This window comes from Camarhynchus parvulus, chromosome 3 (genome assembly GCF_901933205.1).
Source record: "Camarhynchus parvulus chromosome 3, STF_HiC, whole genome shotgun sequence".
Classification (NCBI taxonomy): domain Eukaryota; kingdom Metazoa; phylum Chordata; class Aves; order Passeriformes; family Thraupidae; genus Camarhynchus; species Camarhynchus parvulus.
The window spans coordinates 32,067,125-32,087,402 of record NC_044573.1 but is presented as its reverse complement, the minus strand read 5'-3'; the positions used below and the strand labels follow the sequence as shown (position 1 = coordinate 32,087,402).

The window sequence follows — 20,278 nt, the reverse complement described above, 5'->3', positions numbered from 1 at the left end:
TCTTTGCTCTTCCCTGAGGCATCATATTTTTGAGATAGACAACTTGGCATGATCATGTCATAAGAAAAGGCAGTGACTGTCATCATAGACTTTTTGGGTAGATGGTTCTCTTAAATGCACATGTCAGTATTTCAAAGCTGCTCTGAATAATCTTGTATTTAGTACCAGTTTAGAGAGCCATTTTACAGTATGCTGTTAATTGCAATTTCAATCTGCTTTCCTCCAGTCTTTTTTTTCCTAAGCACCTCCACTGCTGAGTAAAGTTGTAGTAATGCAGACCAGTCTTAGCAGCTATGGTGGGACTGCTGTAGGCAGTGGGGTTTGAACTGTCTTGATGTGTTCAGAAGGGATTTAACTGTTCTGGTGTTTATGCTAACATCTGCTCTGGACTAACAAAGATGTGCTCTGGAAATAAAATACCTATTTTATTGTATGTAGATATGTAGATCTAAAATGGAGAAATATATGCTGTTGTTCCTCTGTCTTAATTTTACATGCACTATGTTTATGTTCCTGCAGTGATTTCTTAGTTGCATCTTCTATTTACATATGTGCCCATGTAATATTTGGGTAACACACATGGCACGCATTCATTCTTGCTCTTTGTGCTCTACACAAAGGTTTTCCAGAAAAAGGAATATTTTGCTGGGCTTTTTTCTGCTTATAATTAGGAGTCATATTTTTTGCTTTCAGTTTATGAACAAGAATTCTGTTTTCCTTTTTGTTTTTGCTGAATATCTAAATTGGTCCATTCATGTTTCCGATTAGATTGTTGTCACTTTTTTTGCAAAAAAAAAAAAAAAAAAGGGAATCATCCAAAGTTTTAAGCTAGAATGAATTTAAAACTAAAAGGGACTGTCTTTCAGTGAATGATGGATATACTAAGTGTATCCATCATTCACTGAAAGAGTTCCATGTGCTGGGAAGATGGAAGAACTGCAAATTCTTACCCCTTAAACTGGAAGGACAAGTGATGATGTCCCTTGCATGCATTTTTAGCAAACCAGTGAGACTGGCTGCAAACTGAGGAGCAAGGAACTTCTCTGATCAAACTCACCCGAGAAAAAGTGTTCTGGTTCAGGAGGACGTCTCTGTAAGCACTTGAGTAGGGCTTTGTATCATTTTCAGTCTTTTTGGGAAGTGAGATTCCATGTTTCCCGAGTTGTTGGCTTCATTCAGCTTCACATGAGCTCCTAAGTTAACAGGCATTCCACATAAAATATACCAGAGCTTGTAACATCCAGTTCCATCAGCTGAGTTTTGGTAATGGCTGGTTATGCGCTGGAAACTTGAAGTCTTAGCTGATAAAGAAAATAATCTTTTGGTTTAAAAAGAGCATCTCTCTTTAATCCTGGGAGTTGAGGTCATGTTGCAAAAACATTGATTAAATAGTCATCAGTTCACCTTTCTGAAGACCAGTATAGGTCATTACTGTTTTGTCAAATTAACTTTATTAAATTATCAAGACTCCTACAGAACTCCAATAAAAAGCCTGGTTCTTATTTGTCCAGTGAATCAGCTTAATATATGAACGTTCCTTGGAGGCTTTTCACTTGGACAACAAGGCAATTCTGGAAGAAAAATTGCTGTTAAATATTATTATCAATGCTTCTTTTCCGTGCTGTATATGTGATTAGAAAGCTATTATGCATGGACAGAATGTAGCAATCTAAAGAGCTTTGGGAAGGTTCAAAGTGACTTATCCTTAAAGTTGCTCATACATCCTTAGCAGTTTACCAGTGTGGGTCCAAAGTATGACTCTGTAATAGTTACATGTCTAAAAATTTTTTCAGTCTTCAGAGCTATAAGGAAAAAAATTGTAAAATTGCAGTCAAGTGCTTGCATTAGTATTTTTACTAGTTTTGTTCTGTTCTTTACCCAAAATGTTGGCAGTTACGGTATTTAAAAGCTATAGAAAACAAAAGTAAGTAATTTTGCGTAGCCAGGGGAAGTGCTGAACTGATTACCCTTAAAATTACCATAGATGTCCTGTTAGAAACACTGTTCAATCAGTGTGTTTAAAGTGTGTCCTCTTTGATACTATTCATTAGTTTTCAGTGGTTTTTCCAGTGATGCTGTCTGGACAAGGGCACAGTGTTGTGTAACTGTTGTGTTTGTGTCAGGTGCACAAGTGTAGTGTTTGTGGTGAGTGTTGCTTTCTGGTGCTTTGATAGTGGCTTTTGGCTAGCAGAAGTCACTTGTTTGATTTATTGATGTTTCAAGCTTGTTTCTAGTAAAATGTCAGCTAGCAGATAATGACTTTTTCTTCTTTCAAATTAGTATTTTCAGGTCAACACTCTTGTGAAAAGGGTGTTTTCAAAGAATGTTTATCAAACAACTCCCAGAAGAGCAATGCTTGCAGCTGCCTTTGCTATCTTATGACCCCTCTGTGTGCATGTCACTGATTCTGTTCCTGTTTGCCAGGATAGGTATGTTTTAGAATGGTATCTTGTTTTGTGTACTGACCAACCTATCTGAATTGAATATGCAGATTCTTGGGTGTGGTGCTTACACTGAGAAGGATTTTTGGGCTAATTAATCTTTAACAAGCTAAAGTAAACAAAAAACCTTGGTTCTTTTGTTTACTTTAAGAAAATATCTCTGAGCAGCTTACCAGTGTAAAATATTTCAAAAATAGTGTTTTGTAGGGAATGTTTTATGGAGTTATGTTTATAGAAAGCCGGTAGGTATGAGGTTTTGTTACAAGGATTGCTATCAATCTTAACAGTAGTAGTGTGATAATTTGTGTATTAATGGGCACCTTTCTGTCTCCTGTAAATTTAGCTTTTCTACACATTGAATAACTTGGATATTTCAAGATTACTAGCTAGTGGTCAGGGATCATATGCTTTTTCAAGAAAGTAATTTAAGCATACTGCACTAGTAAAACTGGAATAATGCCTTTTAAGAGTTTATATGTTCAGTTATCCTACACAGGTTTTGTTTAAATATTACAGATTAAGTAGTGATCACATACCTCATCTTACTTTCCTTATTCCTCTTGAAAAACTTTAAAATAATACTGTAATTTAATAGTGTCAAGATTATGCAAGGATAAAAAAAGCTGCTAGCTCTTAATGGGATTTTAAATTGTTCATCCATCAGAGCATCAAACTAAGTCCTTAGACTAAATCTTTGTACTGAAGTCACAGAATTGTGGAATGGTTTTAGTTGGAAGGTGCTTCAAATATCCCTTAGTTCCAGCCCCCTTCTGCTATGGTGGGAACACCTTTCATTAGACTGAGTTGCTCAGAGCTCCTTCCAGCCCTGCTTTAGGCACTTTAAGGGAGGGATGGGGTATCCACCACTTCTCTGGACAACCTGTTGCAGTGTCTCACCACCCCCAGTGTAAAGAATTTCTTCCTAATATCTAATCTCAGCCTGCCTTCTCTCTGTTAAAAGGCATTCCCCCTTGTCCTGTCACTACACACTCATGTAAAAAGTCCCTCTCCAGGTCTCTTGTAGGTCCCTTGGGTACTGGAAGGCTGCAGTAAGGTTGCACCAGAGCCTTCTCCAGGCTGCCAGGCTGAACAATTCCAGCTCTCTCAACCTGTTTTCACAGAAGAGATGCTCCAGCCCTCATCTTCTTCACGGCCTTCCTCTGAACTTGCTTCAGCAGCTCATGTCATGTTGGGACACACAGCAAAGGTTCATGCTTGTTATTCATGATGGTTTTCATGCTGTGTCTCCCAATAAATGGAAGGAAATGTTTTCATTCCAATCCAACTGGCACCCTTTTGAGCTGGATTTTACATTGTAATTTGATAAAGCTGTGGGCTGCTGAAAGTGCTGATTCTTTGGTCGTTGAAAATCGTTTGGGAGCAGAGAGAGAACTGTTCCAAGTACTGTGCTGAAAGATACAAGGAGAAAAAATAATGGAAGGAAGGAAGACAAACAAACCAAATGCTTTTAGCTTAATTTAGTGCTAAGAAGGTTGCTGACTTCTGAAAATCCAATTTTAGAAACCTTAAAGTATGCTTAGACTGCAATGCTATGTCTCGATAGAGATGTCCAAGTAAATGGCACTGTATGTAAGTGGAGTATGCCTGGGACTTCAGGTGTAGTCCGGAGTGAGCCCCTTGACAGGAACATGGTGTTACTGGTTGTTGCTGGTTCTTACTGCTCTTTGTTTTGGGTTGCTGTTTTGTTGCCAGAGAATTGTAGAATTGGTTTTATGTTCTTTGTTCTATTCCTATATACTTATTTTTCTGTGATGAAAAAGGCTTCCACTGCTGCTGTTCTGCAGAATGGGAAGAAAGCATGCCAGTGAAGAAGTTCTTTGTTCAGAGTGCTGCTGGGGTCTTACCTGTCTCATGTATCAGCCCCATCAGTCCTTTTGTGCAATGGTCTGTTTGTAGGCAAATCCACAGTTGCCTTGCCCTCAGGGCTGAGTATCTTGGCCATGGCACACTTGTTGGCTCAGCCAAAGGAAATCTTGTGCCGGGAGAAAGGCAAAGGAAGCCACTGCTACATGTGTGTAGTGTATTCCAGACTGAGCAAGAGCATCCTGTGGTTTTGCTGCACATTTGTCCACTGCCTGTGTTGGCACACACGTGTTTGTTTTCACATGTATGGGAGAGAAGTCCTGTTGTTTGGGTACTTAGAAGATTACTGGGATGTGGTAAACTGATTTTTTATTTAGTTAGCTAGGGAGTATTGCCAGCCTCAATGACTGTATATTTTGACTGAAATGACTTCATTTCCCTCTGGCAAATGCTTTATGTAAGGTATTGAATATCATTAGAACTTGAACTTTGTTTAACTAATAGTGAAAATAATTTCCACAGTTAGTTCTCCATTATTAATGTTTAAACATGTGAATCAGAGGAGTGTTAGTTTGAATGACCTAGCTTATCCCATTTGGTTTAGGTGGATGAGGGAGGAGGAGTGAGAAATCCAGATGGAAAGCACAGAAGCCAGGAGTGACTTCATCAGCTTAAATTATGCTCAGAGGCAATAGTTGCCTGCATTAACATCAATATCTGGAGAAGGGAAAAGACAACCTGAAACAAATTGAAACCCCATAACCTGAAAACAACCCTCCCCTTCACCTCACCACCCCTAGAACGCTGAGTTCAGATTTCTGTAATTAGAATTGTTTACCAAACCAATGTTGAGCAATGTCTGAGCACACAACATGTGTACACTTCACTGCGAGTTCACTGTAAAGTGTACAGTGTAAACCATTATTTTAAAATATTACAACTCATACTGTGTAACCACATGTTTGCACTTCTGCAGTTAGTGTAGAGCTTACCTGTAAATATGCAGAAGAATTTTGAAAATCGAATTCATTACATGCTGTTACTTTAATGCTCTCTTAAAATAGGGTTTGCAATTAAAAATACTTTTCAAAATGACTCATTTTGACAGAATGACATCAAGAGCAGTGTGGGGACTGACTTAATATTCTAGCAGACAGCTTCCATCAATAACACTTTCAGGATTGAATCTTTTCACATTGTTGGCATCATAATATTATAATCAATAATTTCTGAGATTCAAATTTGAGTCTAATCTGAAAATACTCTTTTGAAAGCCTTGAAGTATTCATATGGCTTAATATGGTGATTTGTCACACGTTTTCTACTTCAGTCTCTAGCAAAATCCCTTAAAGTAGAGCTGCTCACAGTAAACATGCAGAATAAATACCACTAGTTTGCTTCTAGTGAAGCATGAGCTCTGTTGCATGAACAGTCAAGGTTTAGAAGGTAAAATGCCATTTTTATTCTGTCAGCCATGGGGTATTTTTCAGTGAGCATGGAACCAGCACCCTTGGCATCACTCAGCAGTGCGAAGATGAAATCTTGACACCGCCTGAAGTCAGCAGTTCTGCTTTTGTGACCAGCAGAGTCAGAGGCTGCATGCTGTACACCTTGTTCAAGCACGTGTGACTGCTGAACTTCAGGTTGCCATGTCTGAATGGCACTAGGAACTTGGCAAACTCAGGACACTGAGAATTTATTGTTGATCATGATCTAATTTCTAGAGTGGCCAGTTTTTCTTTCTTTTTTTTTTTTTTGACATTCATGACATAAGAGAACCTTTATAATTTTTTTTAATAATTTGAGAAGCAAAACATGAAATTAACTTGTCCAGCTAGTAGAGCATTTCAAATTCAAATTCAAATTCACTAATGCTAGTGTTATTTATGAGTTAATCCAGTTTATTTATGCTGCTGTGGGAGACTTTGGACTTGTCTTCCCATTTGTAAATTACTAATACCTCAGTACTTCAGTGTTGTACTTAGACCTATCTATTGAATTTTCATTTAAAGCACTTCAGTGCTCTTGTTAAAGTCTAGACTGATATTAGCAGAGAATCTAATAGAAATGAATAATTTGAAGGAATCTGATGTGGAAGAAGGTAACTATCACTTTCAGCACAAGTACTTGACTATAAATGATAACTTTAGTGCATAACTGTGCTGTTTTGCTTAGCTTCTCAAACATTGGTTATGTCTTTTATTACAAAAAATACCTAGTGGATTTTATATAAGTATATAACTTAATAGTTCTTAAATATTGTCTACTTTTGGAGTATTGTGCAGTAGCTCAGGAGTATCAGCATTGCATTTCAAAAATAATTGTAAATTATCTATCTACTAATGTAGTTAACATCCTTTTAAGTCAAACACATAATTGTGGAGTGGTAAACTGCTAAATAACCTTCCTTAAAACTGTCGAGTAGAAAGAATGCAAGCAGGAAGTTTATTCCTGAGCATTTATTACTTTCTTAAAAGAGTAAATTTGAAAAGCCTGCTTTATGTCTTGGTTCAATATGTTTCATTGTTGTGAATTGAAAATTTATCATTGTCTGATTGAGTCAGATCACTTGCAGAGAAAATCTGCATCCAAAAATATTTACAGCTGCTTCAAGGTAATGTTCAGTTCATGGAAAAATTCTGCAATATGTTATTTAAAAATTTAAACTTTTATTAAACTCAGGCATTTCCTTTGTTGGGTGAAGGCTTTTAAGTTTTCTGTCTTTTCAGAGGAGGCGAAGTGGGCACAAGTCCTCAAATAAATAATGCTGAAATTACAAAATTTTCATTGCTGAATTCAATGAGATTAGGCTTGTACCTGTGGCATGTGTGTTTGTGTACTGGCACAAATGTTTGATATCTACAACTACTCTTTATTTGTATTGTCAGATACAGCTTTATGTGTTGGATTCATGTTTTGTGAATGTTACAGAAGTAGTGAGTAGCTGTTGAGGCCATTGCTTAGAAAAATCCATTTGTGATACAATATTCTGAAATATTTCAGATTTATAAGTCCATGGATTAACAAGTCTTATAGTTTAATTTGTTTTCATGTAATGCTTTTCTTCAGTTTGTCTTGTGCTGAAAGGTGTCTCAGCTTAAAAGTCTTTGTTTAAGGTTTTCTCTCTGTGAAGCAGTTTGTTCAACTTCTGGTGTGAGGAGCCTTTAAAGGATGTTCCTGTGGTTATGACAAACAGAACCGTTTTGTATGTAACCTTGTCTTGCACAAATGACTGGGTCACAAGAGAGTATAAGCTTATTTTCAAAAGTACAGCAAACAAGAACTGGGGATATTTGGTAACTGTTTTGTAATCTTTTCAGTTTCATAAGCCTTTCTTGATCGTCTTTAAGACTTGGTCACAAGCTTCTTTTAGTATTTTAGATGGATTTCAGAGTTTAATGAATCTCTTAATGCTCTCTTTGTTGTAATGAAAAGTGCTAGAAATGTTTAAAGTGTTAGTTTGATGTAAATGGTTTCTAGTAACTTAGGAAAATGCAGTTGTTTTAGTTGTCTTTACATTCACCCCTTAAAAGTATGTTTAACATAACATGTATTTAACATAAATGACTTGTAACTCTTACATAACTTCTCTTATCAGGAAGGAGGTATAGAATGAACTAGGTAGTTTCACTGGTTACTATTCATAGAAAAACACTCAAAGGTCTGAACCCAAAATTCAGAACAACAAGCCTGCGCGTTGCCAGATGATGACACTTACCTATCCCAATAGCTGTATGGTTTTATACTCCCAGTTTAACTGGGGATTTGTTGTGGTTTTTTTTTTTACTTTGCTGAGGTTGCAATTCCACTCTTAATACTTTACTTTCCATAACTGTAAAAGAAAATGAATAAAACTGATGATGGCTTTTAGAAATGTTTGCATGTTATAGTATATTTATGTCTGACGATTTTACAAATATTTTAATCTCATTCCATAATTTTGTACCTTTGATGAACCAAAACACTGTCCAAAGTCTATATGGCAGATAATACTGATGTTAAAATTGTCCAGTTTGACAGAACAAGTTTGGCTGATTTCCTGGGAGGTCTCTGAATGCTCTTTTGTCACTAACAGAAATGAAAACTGTGGAACCAATTTACTCGATCTCTATACTGTGTGTTCATTTGTCTTTAGCGTCAAAAACTGTTAACACTTTTTTTCTCCCTCTCCCCCTCACTCAGGGAGGCAATAATGCAGGGCATACAGTTGTTGTGGATGCTGTGGAGTATGACTTTCATCTTCTGCCAAGTGGGATCATCAATCCAAAAGTCACTGCATTCATTGGTAAGTGGGACATCTCTAAAAAACAGACAGTACTGTAATTACAGACTTCTGACACATGAAAATAACAAAATATATCTGAGAACATACAGGATCAGGAGTCTCTTTCTTCAATTTTTCATAGGCCTAGATTGTTTACTGTGTTCCTGATACTGACCTTACTCATTTGTGAAGTTGGGATTACAGAAATTTCTTTTGTCTTGGATAGTTCACCTTTGTTCTTATATATCTTACCAATGTAAATAACTAGCTGCCCAGTGTATCTTCATTCTCCCATTCTCTTTTATTTTCTCTACCATTTATGTCTCTTCTTCTCAGAATACCCCTCTCTCATTTAATCTTTAGCCCTGTTAAGTATTTACCAGTACTTTTTGAAGCATAGTTCTTCCCTCCCTTTTCTGTTGGATTGTGAAATGAATGCTTAACTCCAAAAGACTTCCACACTCTTGTGTTCTTTCCAAGAAGTCCTCTCAGGAGAGTACATGGGAAGGTTTAGGGCAGTGGCAGTACTAGGTGATACCAGGATCTGTGATGTGTTTGCTTTGTGAAGAGGGGTTTAGGCCATCTAGTCTCTTGTCCCTAAAAAAATACTTTTACCCCCTTACCACTCTCCGTTGGAATCCTACTTCCAATCCTACATGGTTGGGTTTTTTTCCTTTGGATTGCTTGGATGGCCAACCTACTTAATAATGTGGTGTAGCCCATAGAATTTCCTTCTAAAAATGAAGGTAAACATAAAACATATATACACTATGTTTGTGCTCGAGTGCTGTTTCACCAAACAGGTTGGGTCTCTGGGTCACTAAGGGCTATGACTTAGTAACACATCCATGTTGCTCCTTTGATACCCAGAGCTCCTGTCCCTTACACAGTGTACTTCTCCAAGTCAGGATTCTGTTGCCTTGCTTTTCCTGTCACTTCTTCCTGCATCTGATTGCTTTGCAGTCTTGCCTTTCAGTTTGGTATATATGCCAAGAGCAAGTGGTCATTGACAGTTTGCTAAAGAGCAGCTGAAGAGCCTCTGTCACGAGTTACTTGATTCATAAACAGTCCAGCTGGTAGTGACTGTGTACTCTGTCAGCAGTAAATCTGTGCTTGATGGGATTTGGTGGTTAATTGCCCCTTTTCAGCTGTTACATTGTGACTTGATAATGGGATAGTTATGGATCAACTTGTCCTGCCTAATACTTCTACAGAAATGGAGCCAGTGGGCATGGAAATAGATTCCTGTTGATGATGGGAAGTTTGGGATGTTAACTGTCCCTAGTTTTGCGGGCTGAGGCAGATGATACTACTTCTGTTCTCTATTGATGTTACTGTATTGTGTTTCTTAAGGTTATTACTTGAAAACAGTAAAAAAAGAATGCCCATTTGCCTTGTGTTCTTGGGCAAACTTAGTTGAATAGGAAGGCCCCCATCCTTTAACAATACAGTAGTTGGGATAGAACTTTTTACAAACCCTCTTGCCTGTATCTTCTGTCTTTTGGTCTTGCCTGTTCTGAAGTTTTTTTCTAGATTCTTTTAGGTCTGCCTTATGTATAAAATCTCTTTCAGGGGTTAAAAAAAGGTTTAGGATTCCCCTGAAAGAACATGTATGTTAAAAAAAAAAGGGTAAGGGCAAGGTGATTGGAATATTACAATAGAGTGTTCCTATTGTTCAGGACAGCATCATGAAGGTAATAGTGAAGAAATCTTAAAATACTTTGTGTTTTGATGTGTAGAATGCTTTTATCTGTGTGAAATTAGGTGATATGCAGATAGTTTTGGATGGCAGATCCCTTCTTCAGCTAGATGTTCTACTGGTAGCTTTGAATCTACTGAGTTTGGTATGGCCTTAAGATGGTTCAGTTTTGCTGTGAGAATGCTCCTTCCTAGGCACTCAGTGATGCTGCTTAATTGTATGAACTAGCAGTCTTTTTCTGAGCAATGTGACAGCTGTAGGAAGGTGAGCTTGCTTTTGATAGGGCTTTTTCCTCTGTTGTTTTTGCTAGTCTCTTCACAGTCCCACCTCTATGTACAAAATATTTTGTCTGTTTACAGCAAAAAAGGTGCCTGCAAGGATGCTAATGTTTATAATGTACCAAGCTTTTAGAAAGCAATAAGCACATTAAAGTGAAGTACAAAGAGGGAAGTTAATTTTAGATATGAGAAAGAGGAAGTTGGATTTCAGACCGTTCTACAATTCTGTTCCTGTTTGTACTGGTCTAAATTGAAAGTATGTTGCATTTATTAGGAAGATTCAATGCATGTAGGTAGAAGTGCATACTTTAGGAGCAAATCTGGCTTAGACAAATTCCTAAGAATCAAAATTGCAGTAAGTTAAAGAACGTAAATAAAATACTCTGCCCACAATATATTAAGTGTCTTTGAACTGTTTGAAATATTTTTTCCCATGCTCAACATAACTAATTAAATTTGCATAATGATGTTCTTCAGGAAATGGTGTTGTAATTCATTTGCCAGGACTCTTTGAAGAAGCTGAAAAAAACTTAAAGAAAGGAAAAGGTGAGAATTTGAAGACAGTACTTTTAAAATAGTTTGTGGCGCACTGCTCAAATTATTTAGATGGAAGATACCTCTGTAGAGGTTACATACAATGTATTTTTCCACAACTCCTTTTAGCTGTTGCTTTCTGACAGTAGTCTTGCTGTAAGTGCCAGAGCCCTCATGGGAAGGCAGATAAAAGGAATCTCTGTACAGTTTCCGAATATAATCTAAATCAGAATTGTCTGCCATTTTTTTTAAGCAAAGACATTTTTAAGCAAAGACATTTTTCTTTGCTTAAAAAAGTGAATTTAAGAAGTGAAGTGGCTTTTTAAAGTCTGTTAACCTGTTCAAAGTCATTTTACTTCTTAGAATATGGGTGTACTGATGACCATGTTAATGTAAAGAGGTGCTCTGGTAATCACTTCTTGATTCAGAACTCAGTTTTTGGATACTTCATGTTATGTCTATAGCCATGCTTGGCAGCAGGCTCCTAGAAATGGGAAAAATCAATGGTCTAGATTATTCAGAACCAAAAGAGCTACTAATTGTTTGCTAAAATTGAAGAGCTAGTAGCTTGAATTCTTCCTCAGAATAAGTCTGATTTTCTCAGCTTTATAGGTTGATGCCAAGTTTTAATTGCTGAAATTACTTTTTTTTTCTCTGTAATGTGATTGCTCAGTCTTAAAATAGATTGACTGAAGACTAAGCATGAAAAGTATTTTTACTTTATACATCAGAAGACAAAAATGCTATACAAAACATAATTTAAACTATTTCATTTTGCCTTTAAAGTACTGGAAGGCTGGGAAAAGAGACTAATAATTTCTGACAGAGCTCATATTGGTAAGTTCCTGTTTGTGGTTTGTTTTTTGTGGGGTTTTTTGTTTGGTTTTTGTTTTTGTGCATTTTTGCTTTTTATGGACTTTTTGTGGCAGTAAAAGTGTGATAATTTTTAGCCATCTCCTTATATAGGTACTTTTCTTTGGATTAGGTCTCCCTGGGTTGCTTTGATTTATTGAAGGTCCTAGAAAAAAAATTCACTCAGAACCCTCTCAGGTTTATGTTCTAGTGATTTTTTCTTTTTTTTTAGTCCTATTCCATAAGCATCACCTAGGCAGGAAAGCAGGTTCACTTTCCAAGTCAGGTGAGAAGCATGGAGCAATCAGAAAGGATTGAGCAGTGACTTGACTCAGGATTCATTCCCCTTTTGGTGTAAAGTGGTGCTGCTCACAGTAACGGTTCTGCTGGGAAATCAGGTGACACCCAGTGTGACTTGAAGCTAATGATCTCCCTACCCCTCTCCTTGCCACTTGCTTCCTAGAGGAGGTTTTGTGGGAAGGACTCTGTAGGGATGAAGAGAATGGCTGCCCTCCTTGAGAGGAGCTCATCAGTGAAGCACTGAATCCAGCCTATGCTTGAGACAGCACTGCAGTTCAAAGTCTGAAGTGAAATAGTATTGAGTCCAATCCACCAACACAGAGCTTCAGAAACTCTTCCTGTACCACTCCTACTACAGCTTTATGGCATAAATTCATCCTTTAGATTAGCTATATAGATATTATAACATTACTGCTGCCTCTGAAGTAATTTTCTGAAGATGCAAACTGTTTAGAACTTTATAAAATAAAAGCTTGTAACACAGGGGGAAAACAGTTTTGCTTTTGGTTTCGCTTTCTTTGGTTTTGCTTGTTTTGTTTTTTACACCAATCTGGAATAGCTTAGTGAGTGACATTTATTTCAAAGTAAATATGTTTTTAGTTTGCAGTAACGAATGAGATTGAAATAGTTGAGTAATTATTTCTAAGTTACCAGTATCTTTTCTGATAATTCTGTCGGTGAATTATTTGGAAATTGCTTGATTACTAGAAAAACTGTTCTGTGGTGATTATATTGCAATGGCAGTGCTGTGAATTTTTCATAATTGAACAGATTGTGAGTAAAAAAGACCAGTTGCTGTCACTCATAATCATTCAACCTCTTCACAGAAATGAGCTTTCATAATGCCCTTATTTAGAAAGTTTTGATGACTATTTGAAAGTCTGTTACCATGATCGAAATGTCTTCTCTAAAATGGGTATTGATCTATGAATGATTAGTCTGTAACAACAGATCAGCCAAAGATAGGTTCACGCTGCTGGGCATGATGTAATTCTTTAAAATGTGGGAATGCCTGGAAGTAAACACAAAGCCAAATTGATAAGGCAAACAGGAAGACCACTCTTGTTCTGGAGAGATTAACATACTTGCTACATGGCTCTTTCCTGTGCAATGTGTAGATAGATTTTAACTTTCAGGAAATAGTGTTTAAGAAAACCAGTTAAATTAATTCTGTTAGCCTATAAGCTGTGCATCAGCCCACCAATCTTTGTATTTGACGTGAGTCCTGTAAGATTTTGAGGGACGGCGGGGGGAAGGACATGTGTGCGTCTTTTGAGTTTTATTGTTGTTTTGTTTTGGTTTTCTGTTTCTTTTATGGTAGACAACATATTGATACAAGGGATATTTTGCATAATATTTATAATTAATGACAATATAATGCTTAAAAACATTATCAGGGCTTATGAAGTTGACTTCTGTTTACATAGTAGACATTGGTGGGAGCTTTTCTATTTTCAAATGTGTTTTAATTGATGTTGCTGGAAACATAAAATTGTTTAAGAAATCTGTAGAATGGGTGAGAATCTTAACTTTCAAGTCTCACCTAAATTTTAGCAGTATGACTTTTTTTACTGTATCCTATTTCAAGGATTTTTTTTAACTGCATTTTTTCTCCATTTATCCATTATATTCTTTGGGGCCATTACAAAGCCAAAAGGGCGTAGTTACTCTGTGGGACATGCATACTCACTTTGCAGTGTTCTACAAAATAAACGCTTTTTAAAAGTCTCTGAAAAAACTTAGAACTCTTCCCTGTGAAAAATGTAAAAGGGAAGAAAAAACTCCTCTAGTTTTATTTGCCTTTCTTCAGGATGTATATTTATTTTCCACATTGGTAAACAGAGTTGCTCTGAAGAAATCATTGCTGTTATAATTTGTCTCACACAAATTTTCAACTTATTTTATTTTCTTAGTGTTTGATTTTCACCAAGCTGCTGATGGCATCCAAGAACAACAGAGGCAAGAACAAGCAGGAAAGAAGTAGGTAGTTTTATTTTGTCAAACATGGATGACTTTGTACAAACAGGACTTAATTCACTGAATCTCTGTTTTGCTTGGTCAGTGGGTTAAAAAAAATTATCCATGTGACTCTTGAATGTGGACTATGCAGGGATTATTTCTTACACTTTTATCTTCCAGTGAAAGATTATATGCTTAATTAAAGGGCTCTGTCCTTATATTCTGCCTTATGAAAAGGTTTCTTATTGTTAATTTGCTAGTTTCTGCTTCCTAGTGTTTTAATTGTTTACTGGAGGTAAACAAATACTGGAGGTATTTGTTTCTGTATAAATGTATTTCTCTTTAGGAATATTGAAGAACCCCTTTGGCATCTCCAAATAACTGAAAGTCAGAGGTGCCTGTAGATGTTCACATTGTCTTCTACAGAATGCTACTGACTTTCTGAAGCTTTCAAAACTTTTAGAAACTATCTTGCTATTTTTAACTTGTGCTTTCCAAGTAGCTCACTAGTTCTTGGGGCTGGGGAAAAAGCTGGCAGAATTAACAGTGACCTGTCTACAGCTGGGAAGCAGTGTAGTGCTATGGACTTCTCAGATAACAGTAAACTTAGGAGACCTTCCAAAAAGAGAGATTACATGGATGAAAAGTAATTGAGACATACTCATCTGAAAAATGTTTGATCCATGATAATAAGCTTTAAGAGGGTGTCTGATTTGGGTGTATCTTACATCACACAGGTTGTCATGGAATGATAATTTGTCAGTGATTGTTACAAGAAGTCATTTTCACACTTGTCTGCACTGTACCAGCTCTCTTGTTACCTGCTGGTTTAGGATTTAAAAAGCAAACAGAACATATAGATAAATATGGAAGAATATTCTTATTTCAATGAGCCATTATCAGCTATTTTCACTGTGTATCAGCTGTTCTTCAATGTTTATGGAGCACAAGCTAAAATTGCTGTATGATAATATTTATAGTTAAAAACACTGTCAATCAAATCAGTTACTTGAGAGAAGGCACCACTCTATTGGTTATTGTTAAAGATTGTTAGGAAAAACCCAAATAATTTGCTTTAAAAAAAACTCAGGAAAATATTTATGTTCAAAGCAAAATAACTAAAGTCACTCTTGAAAATGCTGAATTTCTTCTTTCTGTGGAGTTCCTGATATTCTACAACATACAGTTTTCAAGCTTGTTAAAATTACCGTATTTCCTCCTAAATTTTAAGACTAAACAACTGTAATGGGGAAAGTAGTACTACAGGCTGGCTAAGAACAGGCTATCATGGATTATCAAAAGATGGTTTCTTATTTGTTGGGGGCAAGGAATTGAAATAGTCTGCTAGCATGTCTTACTGCAGATTGACTACATGCCATGCTTGTGCCTAAGATTTTGAACTATTACCATTAGAATTACCATTCTAAATGGTAAGTTTATTTTTTCTTTTAATTGAATGCTTTTGCCTGGTCAAATGTAGCTCAAAAACCGTCACCAGTAAGGCTCATCATGTAGCTTCCCTTGCAGAAAGGTTATAGAAAAGCCTAATGCAGTCTAGTCTAAAAAACTAATACAGTGTATTCTGCTTATACAGTTGTTTTAGCTTCTGTAAGTACAGTCTTCTTACAACTTTTTTATTAATTGGCATGTCTTAATGAAATAAAATAAATGGAAACCAACCTTTCTCTCTGTGGAGAGTGTGAATTGGGGTGGAGGCTAGAGTCAGTTGTTTAGGCCACAGTGTCCTGGTCTGGTTAAAGGATACAGTGTGGTGCAAAGTTCATTAAAATGTTTGGGTTTTTTTTTTTGGACTGGAGGCAAACATCACTCCCTGAGATTACTTGGTATTGAGTGTAATTGGAAGAATTGAAGTTTTTTCCCAAGGTATTTTTGAATCTAATCCAAACTGCTAAGGAGTTATATACTTAGTATGAACTGTATTTCTGTTCGCTCACATATCAAGTGATACTCAATAACATAAAGTTTTGGTATCACCTGTGCCTCCTACTTTACCTGGAGGCCCTCTTGAATTCAGTTATGATATGGTGCCTTCAAGGCAGTTTGAAGAACTATGGGTCACTCTGCATATGCAGAATTTATAACTGAAGAAGAGTCTGTGTCTGTTTGGGGGGAGGGGGAAGAACCCAGACCAAACCAGTTAAAACTAAGTGCACAATAAGGCTTAGCAACATGTAGCACACTTGTGAAAATGTTGCAGACCAGTTCACTTCTCCTTAAAAAGTTACTTAATGTATTTAGCATGGTGGGGAAGATATTTAATAATCTACCTGTGATGAGTACAGTTTGTCTCCATTTCGATAGCTACTTAGCATGACTCTGGCAGAAGACATTCTCTGAAGTAGCTGTACTTCTCTCACAGTAAAGTCAATGCAAGCAAGTTTTATATTATATCATCAGGGCTTAAGCTGGAAAAGGCTTTTCAGGGGGAGTGGGCGGGTAAGGGTAAGAAAAAGAATTCAGTTTTTCACAATCAGCTACAATGGCAAATCCATGCCTGAACTCTTAACACAGAGAGAGCATTTTGAGTGTCTCTGTCACTTTTGGATGTTTGGCAGCGTCTTCTGTTTTCCTGGCTCCAACTGAGGTATTTAGAATGAAATGAAATATTTCTTACACACAAACATAAAATCCATACTGTTTGTTCTGTTGCTTTAGGGAGGACTTTCTTTAGGTTTTCAGGACAGTGTTTTAGGAAGATGTTTATTTAGTTTTGGTTCATAATACTGAAGGATGTTTTCTTGACATTTGGTTCCTTAAGTATAAAAGTTTAGAATTGTGTACAAATACGTAAGCCTTCACTAAAATACAAAAAATTATTGGTTTAAAAACAGAAGTATGTAGAAGATTAACATATTTGCTTGTATAAACAGAGATATTTTGACACTAGATCGCATCCAAAAATATCTTTTGTTTTCAATGCTTGAAACAAGGTTAAATGCTCACAATTAACAGCATTTCATTTTATGCTAAGGATGGAATAGCTTTAGAGAAAAAACCCCTTTATGAGCTTTAGAGAAAAAACACCTTTATATCAATAACTCTTTATTATTGTCTTTTCCAAGTCTGGGAACTACCAAAAAAGGAATTGGTCCAGTATATTCTTCAAAGGCAGCTCGAAGTGGACTCAGAATGTGTGATCTTGTTTCTGATTTTGATGACTTTTCTGAGAGGTAATTACTCTACACAGTTGTAAGCATAGTTTTCAGTTTCTGGATAGTACCCTGTGTAAGCAATTATGTCTGGTTCCTGTTAATTTTCTTAGTTAAAAGTTCTTTTAAAATAAAAAAATATGTATAATTTTATTAAATTATACAATCATGATTATTATAATAATTCACTGTTTGAAATGGTTAAATTACCAAATAACTGCAGATATGTAACCAGTAAAAATCAAGGGTTGGTGGGAAGAAAACAGAAACCTCAGTCAAGCATTTTTGCCTTTCAGGTTCAAAGTGTTAGCCAATCAGTACAAAGCAATATATCCTACCTTAAAAATAGATATTGAAGGGGAATTGGAAAAGCTGAAGGTAAGCCTGCTTCTGTCTCTCTGATTATATAATCACTGCAGTTACTGATACGCAAATCCCTTGGTGTGACTGACGCTTGTGCTTGTGTGAGGAGTTAGACTGTGTCATGGGAAACCATGTGTATCAGTGCTGCAGAGTCTGCTGCTATCCTTAAGGACACTCTTGGCTCTGTTTTATGCAATGTTTCAAAACTTACTTTCAAGAGAGATACTTGAATTTTAAGAAAAAGGCTTGTATGGAGTGATTTCTTCTTGACTTACCTTCTACTCACTCAAACATGCAGTCTAGGAGAAAAACCAGGATTGTAGTTGGGGGAAGTATGTTTCATTGTAAAGCAGAATGCTAAGCCCTTGTCTCAGAAAGTTAAGTATTGAAGTAAATAGTTTTTCTAAGTAATAACCCTTAAAAAAAATACTGTCTAGCAACATAGAAAAAGGGAAATTAGTAGCAGCAGAGCCAATGAAGCCCGATTGCCAGCAAACCGGTCTTGTGGTTAATAATGAATTCTGATTTGATGTTTTCCATCAGATTGGGACAGTTGAGAGTTTTCTCACTGGTATTAGGTTTTATTTCCACAGCATCCAAGTTGTGTGAGGTGTCTTACTGTTCTACCTAACCTTTTTATTCATGCTTTTTGTAGAAACTTACCTGTATGAGATTTTTTTTAACCCTTAAAATGTCAACCAAATGTGACATTGTTTAAAACCACTGAGGTGTGTGGGGAACAGGGAGAGTACGCACAATTACATGATAATTCTTTAAGAAAATCAGGCCAAAGAAATCATCCTTTCTCTAATTTTTACAGCTCTAGAGTAGAGTATATGGGAGTTCTTAGCACTTCTGTTTGTTTTACTTTAAGTAAGGCCTTTAAGTTGCACGTGTGTTGTTGTATTTTTATTAGTTTGTAGGTCTAGAAACCGGTTACAGTTGATTACTTCATAATGCTTTATAGTTTACTTAATGCAATTCAGGATTATGGACTATCTGAAACTCCTTGTTAAGGTGGAAACACCACACATGTAGCTTGAGGAAAATTACTTGTCTTATGCTAATGCACTTGATTCCACTCTGAAAGGCAAAGTGTTACATTTCACATGGCATAAATTGTTAAAATGAGAACTTCCATGTGTTCTCATGGGGGAAGGTTGTGTACCAGTTGATAATCTGAACATTATTGGCTTCTTGCATCCAGCTACTCAGTGGCATTCAGGCATTTGATGCTGAATTCCAATAAATAACTTCACTTTTACTTGAAAATTATAGCTCACAATTGTGTGCATTTGTTTGCTTCAGATGGCCAGAAGCTGAACTCTCTACATTCAGGTTTTGGGGGAGACATTTTGAACACTTGGAAATGAAAGACCAAATACAATACAGTGATAATACTCATGCTTTGACTGTTTCTAAAGCATTCAGAAGTTTGGATTTTTCTTTCCTCCTCATCCTTCCCCCTTTTTTCTTTCCTCCTAGGAAGAGTGTACATATCTGTTGTGTAAATCTGAGTTTCACATTCTTCCTCCTTTGTTCACATTGTGGCATATTTAACATTTCTTTGTTTGCTTTTCTTCTTTGAAAGGAATATGAGCATTTTTGTGAGGGAACAATAGCAATTCTACTCTGGCTGCCTTTATCATAATGAAATTATACTATACAATAGTCTTTTGTGTTATTCAGGGCTACATGGAAAAAGTAAAGCCAATGGTAAGGGATGGTGTTTATTTCATGTATGAGGCTTTACATGGACCACCAAAGAAGATCTTAGTTGAAGGTGCAAATGCAGCACTGCTGGACATAGATTTTGGTAGGTATGGTCTTTTTGAGACACATGTCGATATATACACTTGCATTGTGAAAAAGGGACATTAAATATAAACTCTCCTGTGATAAGCTGTTCTCATGGCAGAAGTGGTTTTTGTTTTGGAAGAACAGCACTCTCTCTGACTAGGAAATAATACAGGGGTGAGTGAGTGGGTTGTAATTAAATTATTTCAAAAAGCTGTAGGCTCTCCCAAGAGTAATAATTTGAATGGCATTAAAGATCAAGTAGCTCCTCTTTAGAGTGTAGCTATTACTTCAGCATCTCTAAATTGTAAATGAAATCACTCACTATTTTTTACATCTGTGGAAATCACTTGAGAATAAAAATGGAGAGCTTTGAGAGGCAAAGCATATATGCAAAATACTTCTTGACTTTTGAAAAATCAGCTTGCTTTTTAAAAAAAGTCTTTATATAACGGTTTTCCATTGTTTCACATTGTTGGGAAAAGTGTTGGTAATCTGGATTGCTAATGAGGAAAGACTGAAAAGATTATCCCAATCTATTTGATGTTAAAAATCATGCAGTTTTTCTTAAAACACTGTAAGTTTGCTAATAAATTAGAAGATTCTAGGTAGTAGAAGCAGCTTTTTTTAACGGGATGATTGTTTGGTTATTATGTTGTAACAACAGATAATCTGCCACTCTGTGAGCCTGTGTGATTGGCTCCTGCCAATTTTTGTCACATTTTTCTTCAGTCTCACTGGCCTTGTAACAGCATCATTTTTATTGTTAGGAAGATGCTAACACCTGAAATTGAAGC

At 36.4% G+C, this 20,278-nt stretch overlaps 1 protein-coding gene across 2 annotated transcripts in view; it reads left to right on the top strand.

The window, feature by feature from the left end:
• Positions 1–20,278, top strand: part of ADSS2 (adenylosuccinate synthase 2) — a 37,468-nt gene that overhangs the window by 6,259 nt on the left and 10,931 nt on the right. Inside the window, exons 1-8 of one of the 2 annotated variants that reach the window (XM_030944856.1) lie at positions 7,256–7,561; positions 8,448–8,550; positions 10,984–11,052; positions 11,827–11,877; positions 14,106–14,172; positions 17,235–17,342; positions 17,618–17,699; positions 19,374–19,500. In XM_030944856.1, the coding sequence (XP_030800716.1) occupies positions 7,451–7,561; positions 8,448–8,550; positions 10,984–11,052; positions 11,827–11,877; positions 14,106–14,172; positions 17,235–17,342; positions 17,618–17,699; positions 19,374–19,500 (718 nt within the window). In that variant the 5' untranslated portion in view covers positions 7,256–7,450. Of the gene's footprint in view, positions 1–7,255; positions 7,562–8,447; positions 8,551–10,983; positions 11,053–11,826; positions 11,878–14,105; positions 14,173–17,234; positions 17,343–17,617; positions 17,700–19,373; positions 19,501–20,278 lie in introns of those variants that run through there. The other variant, XM_030944854.1, reaches the window with a different exon arrangement.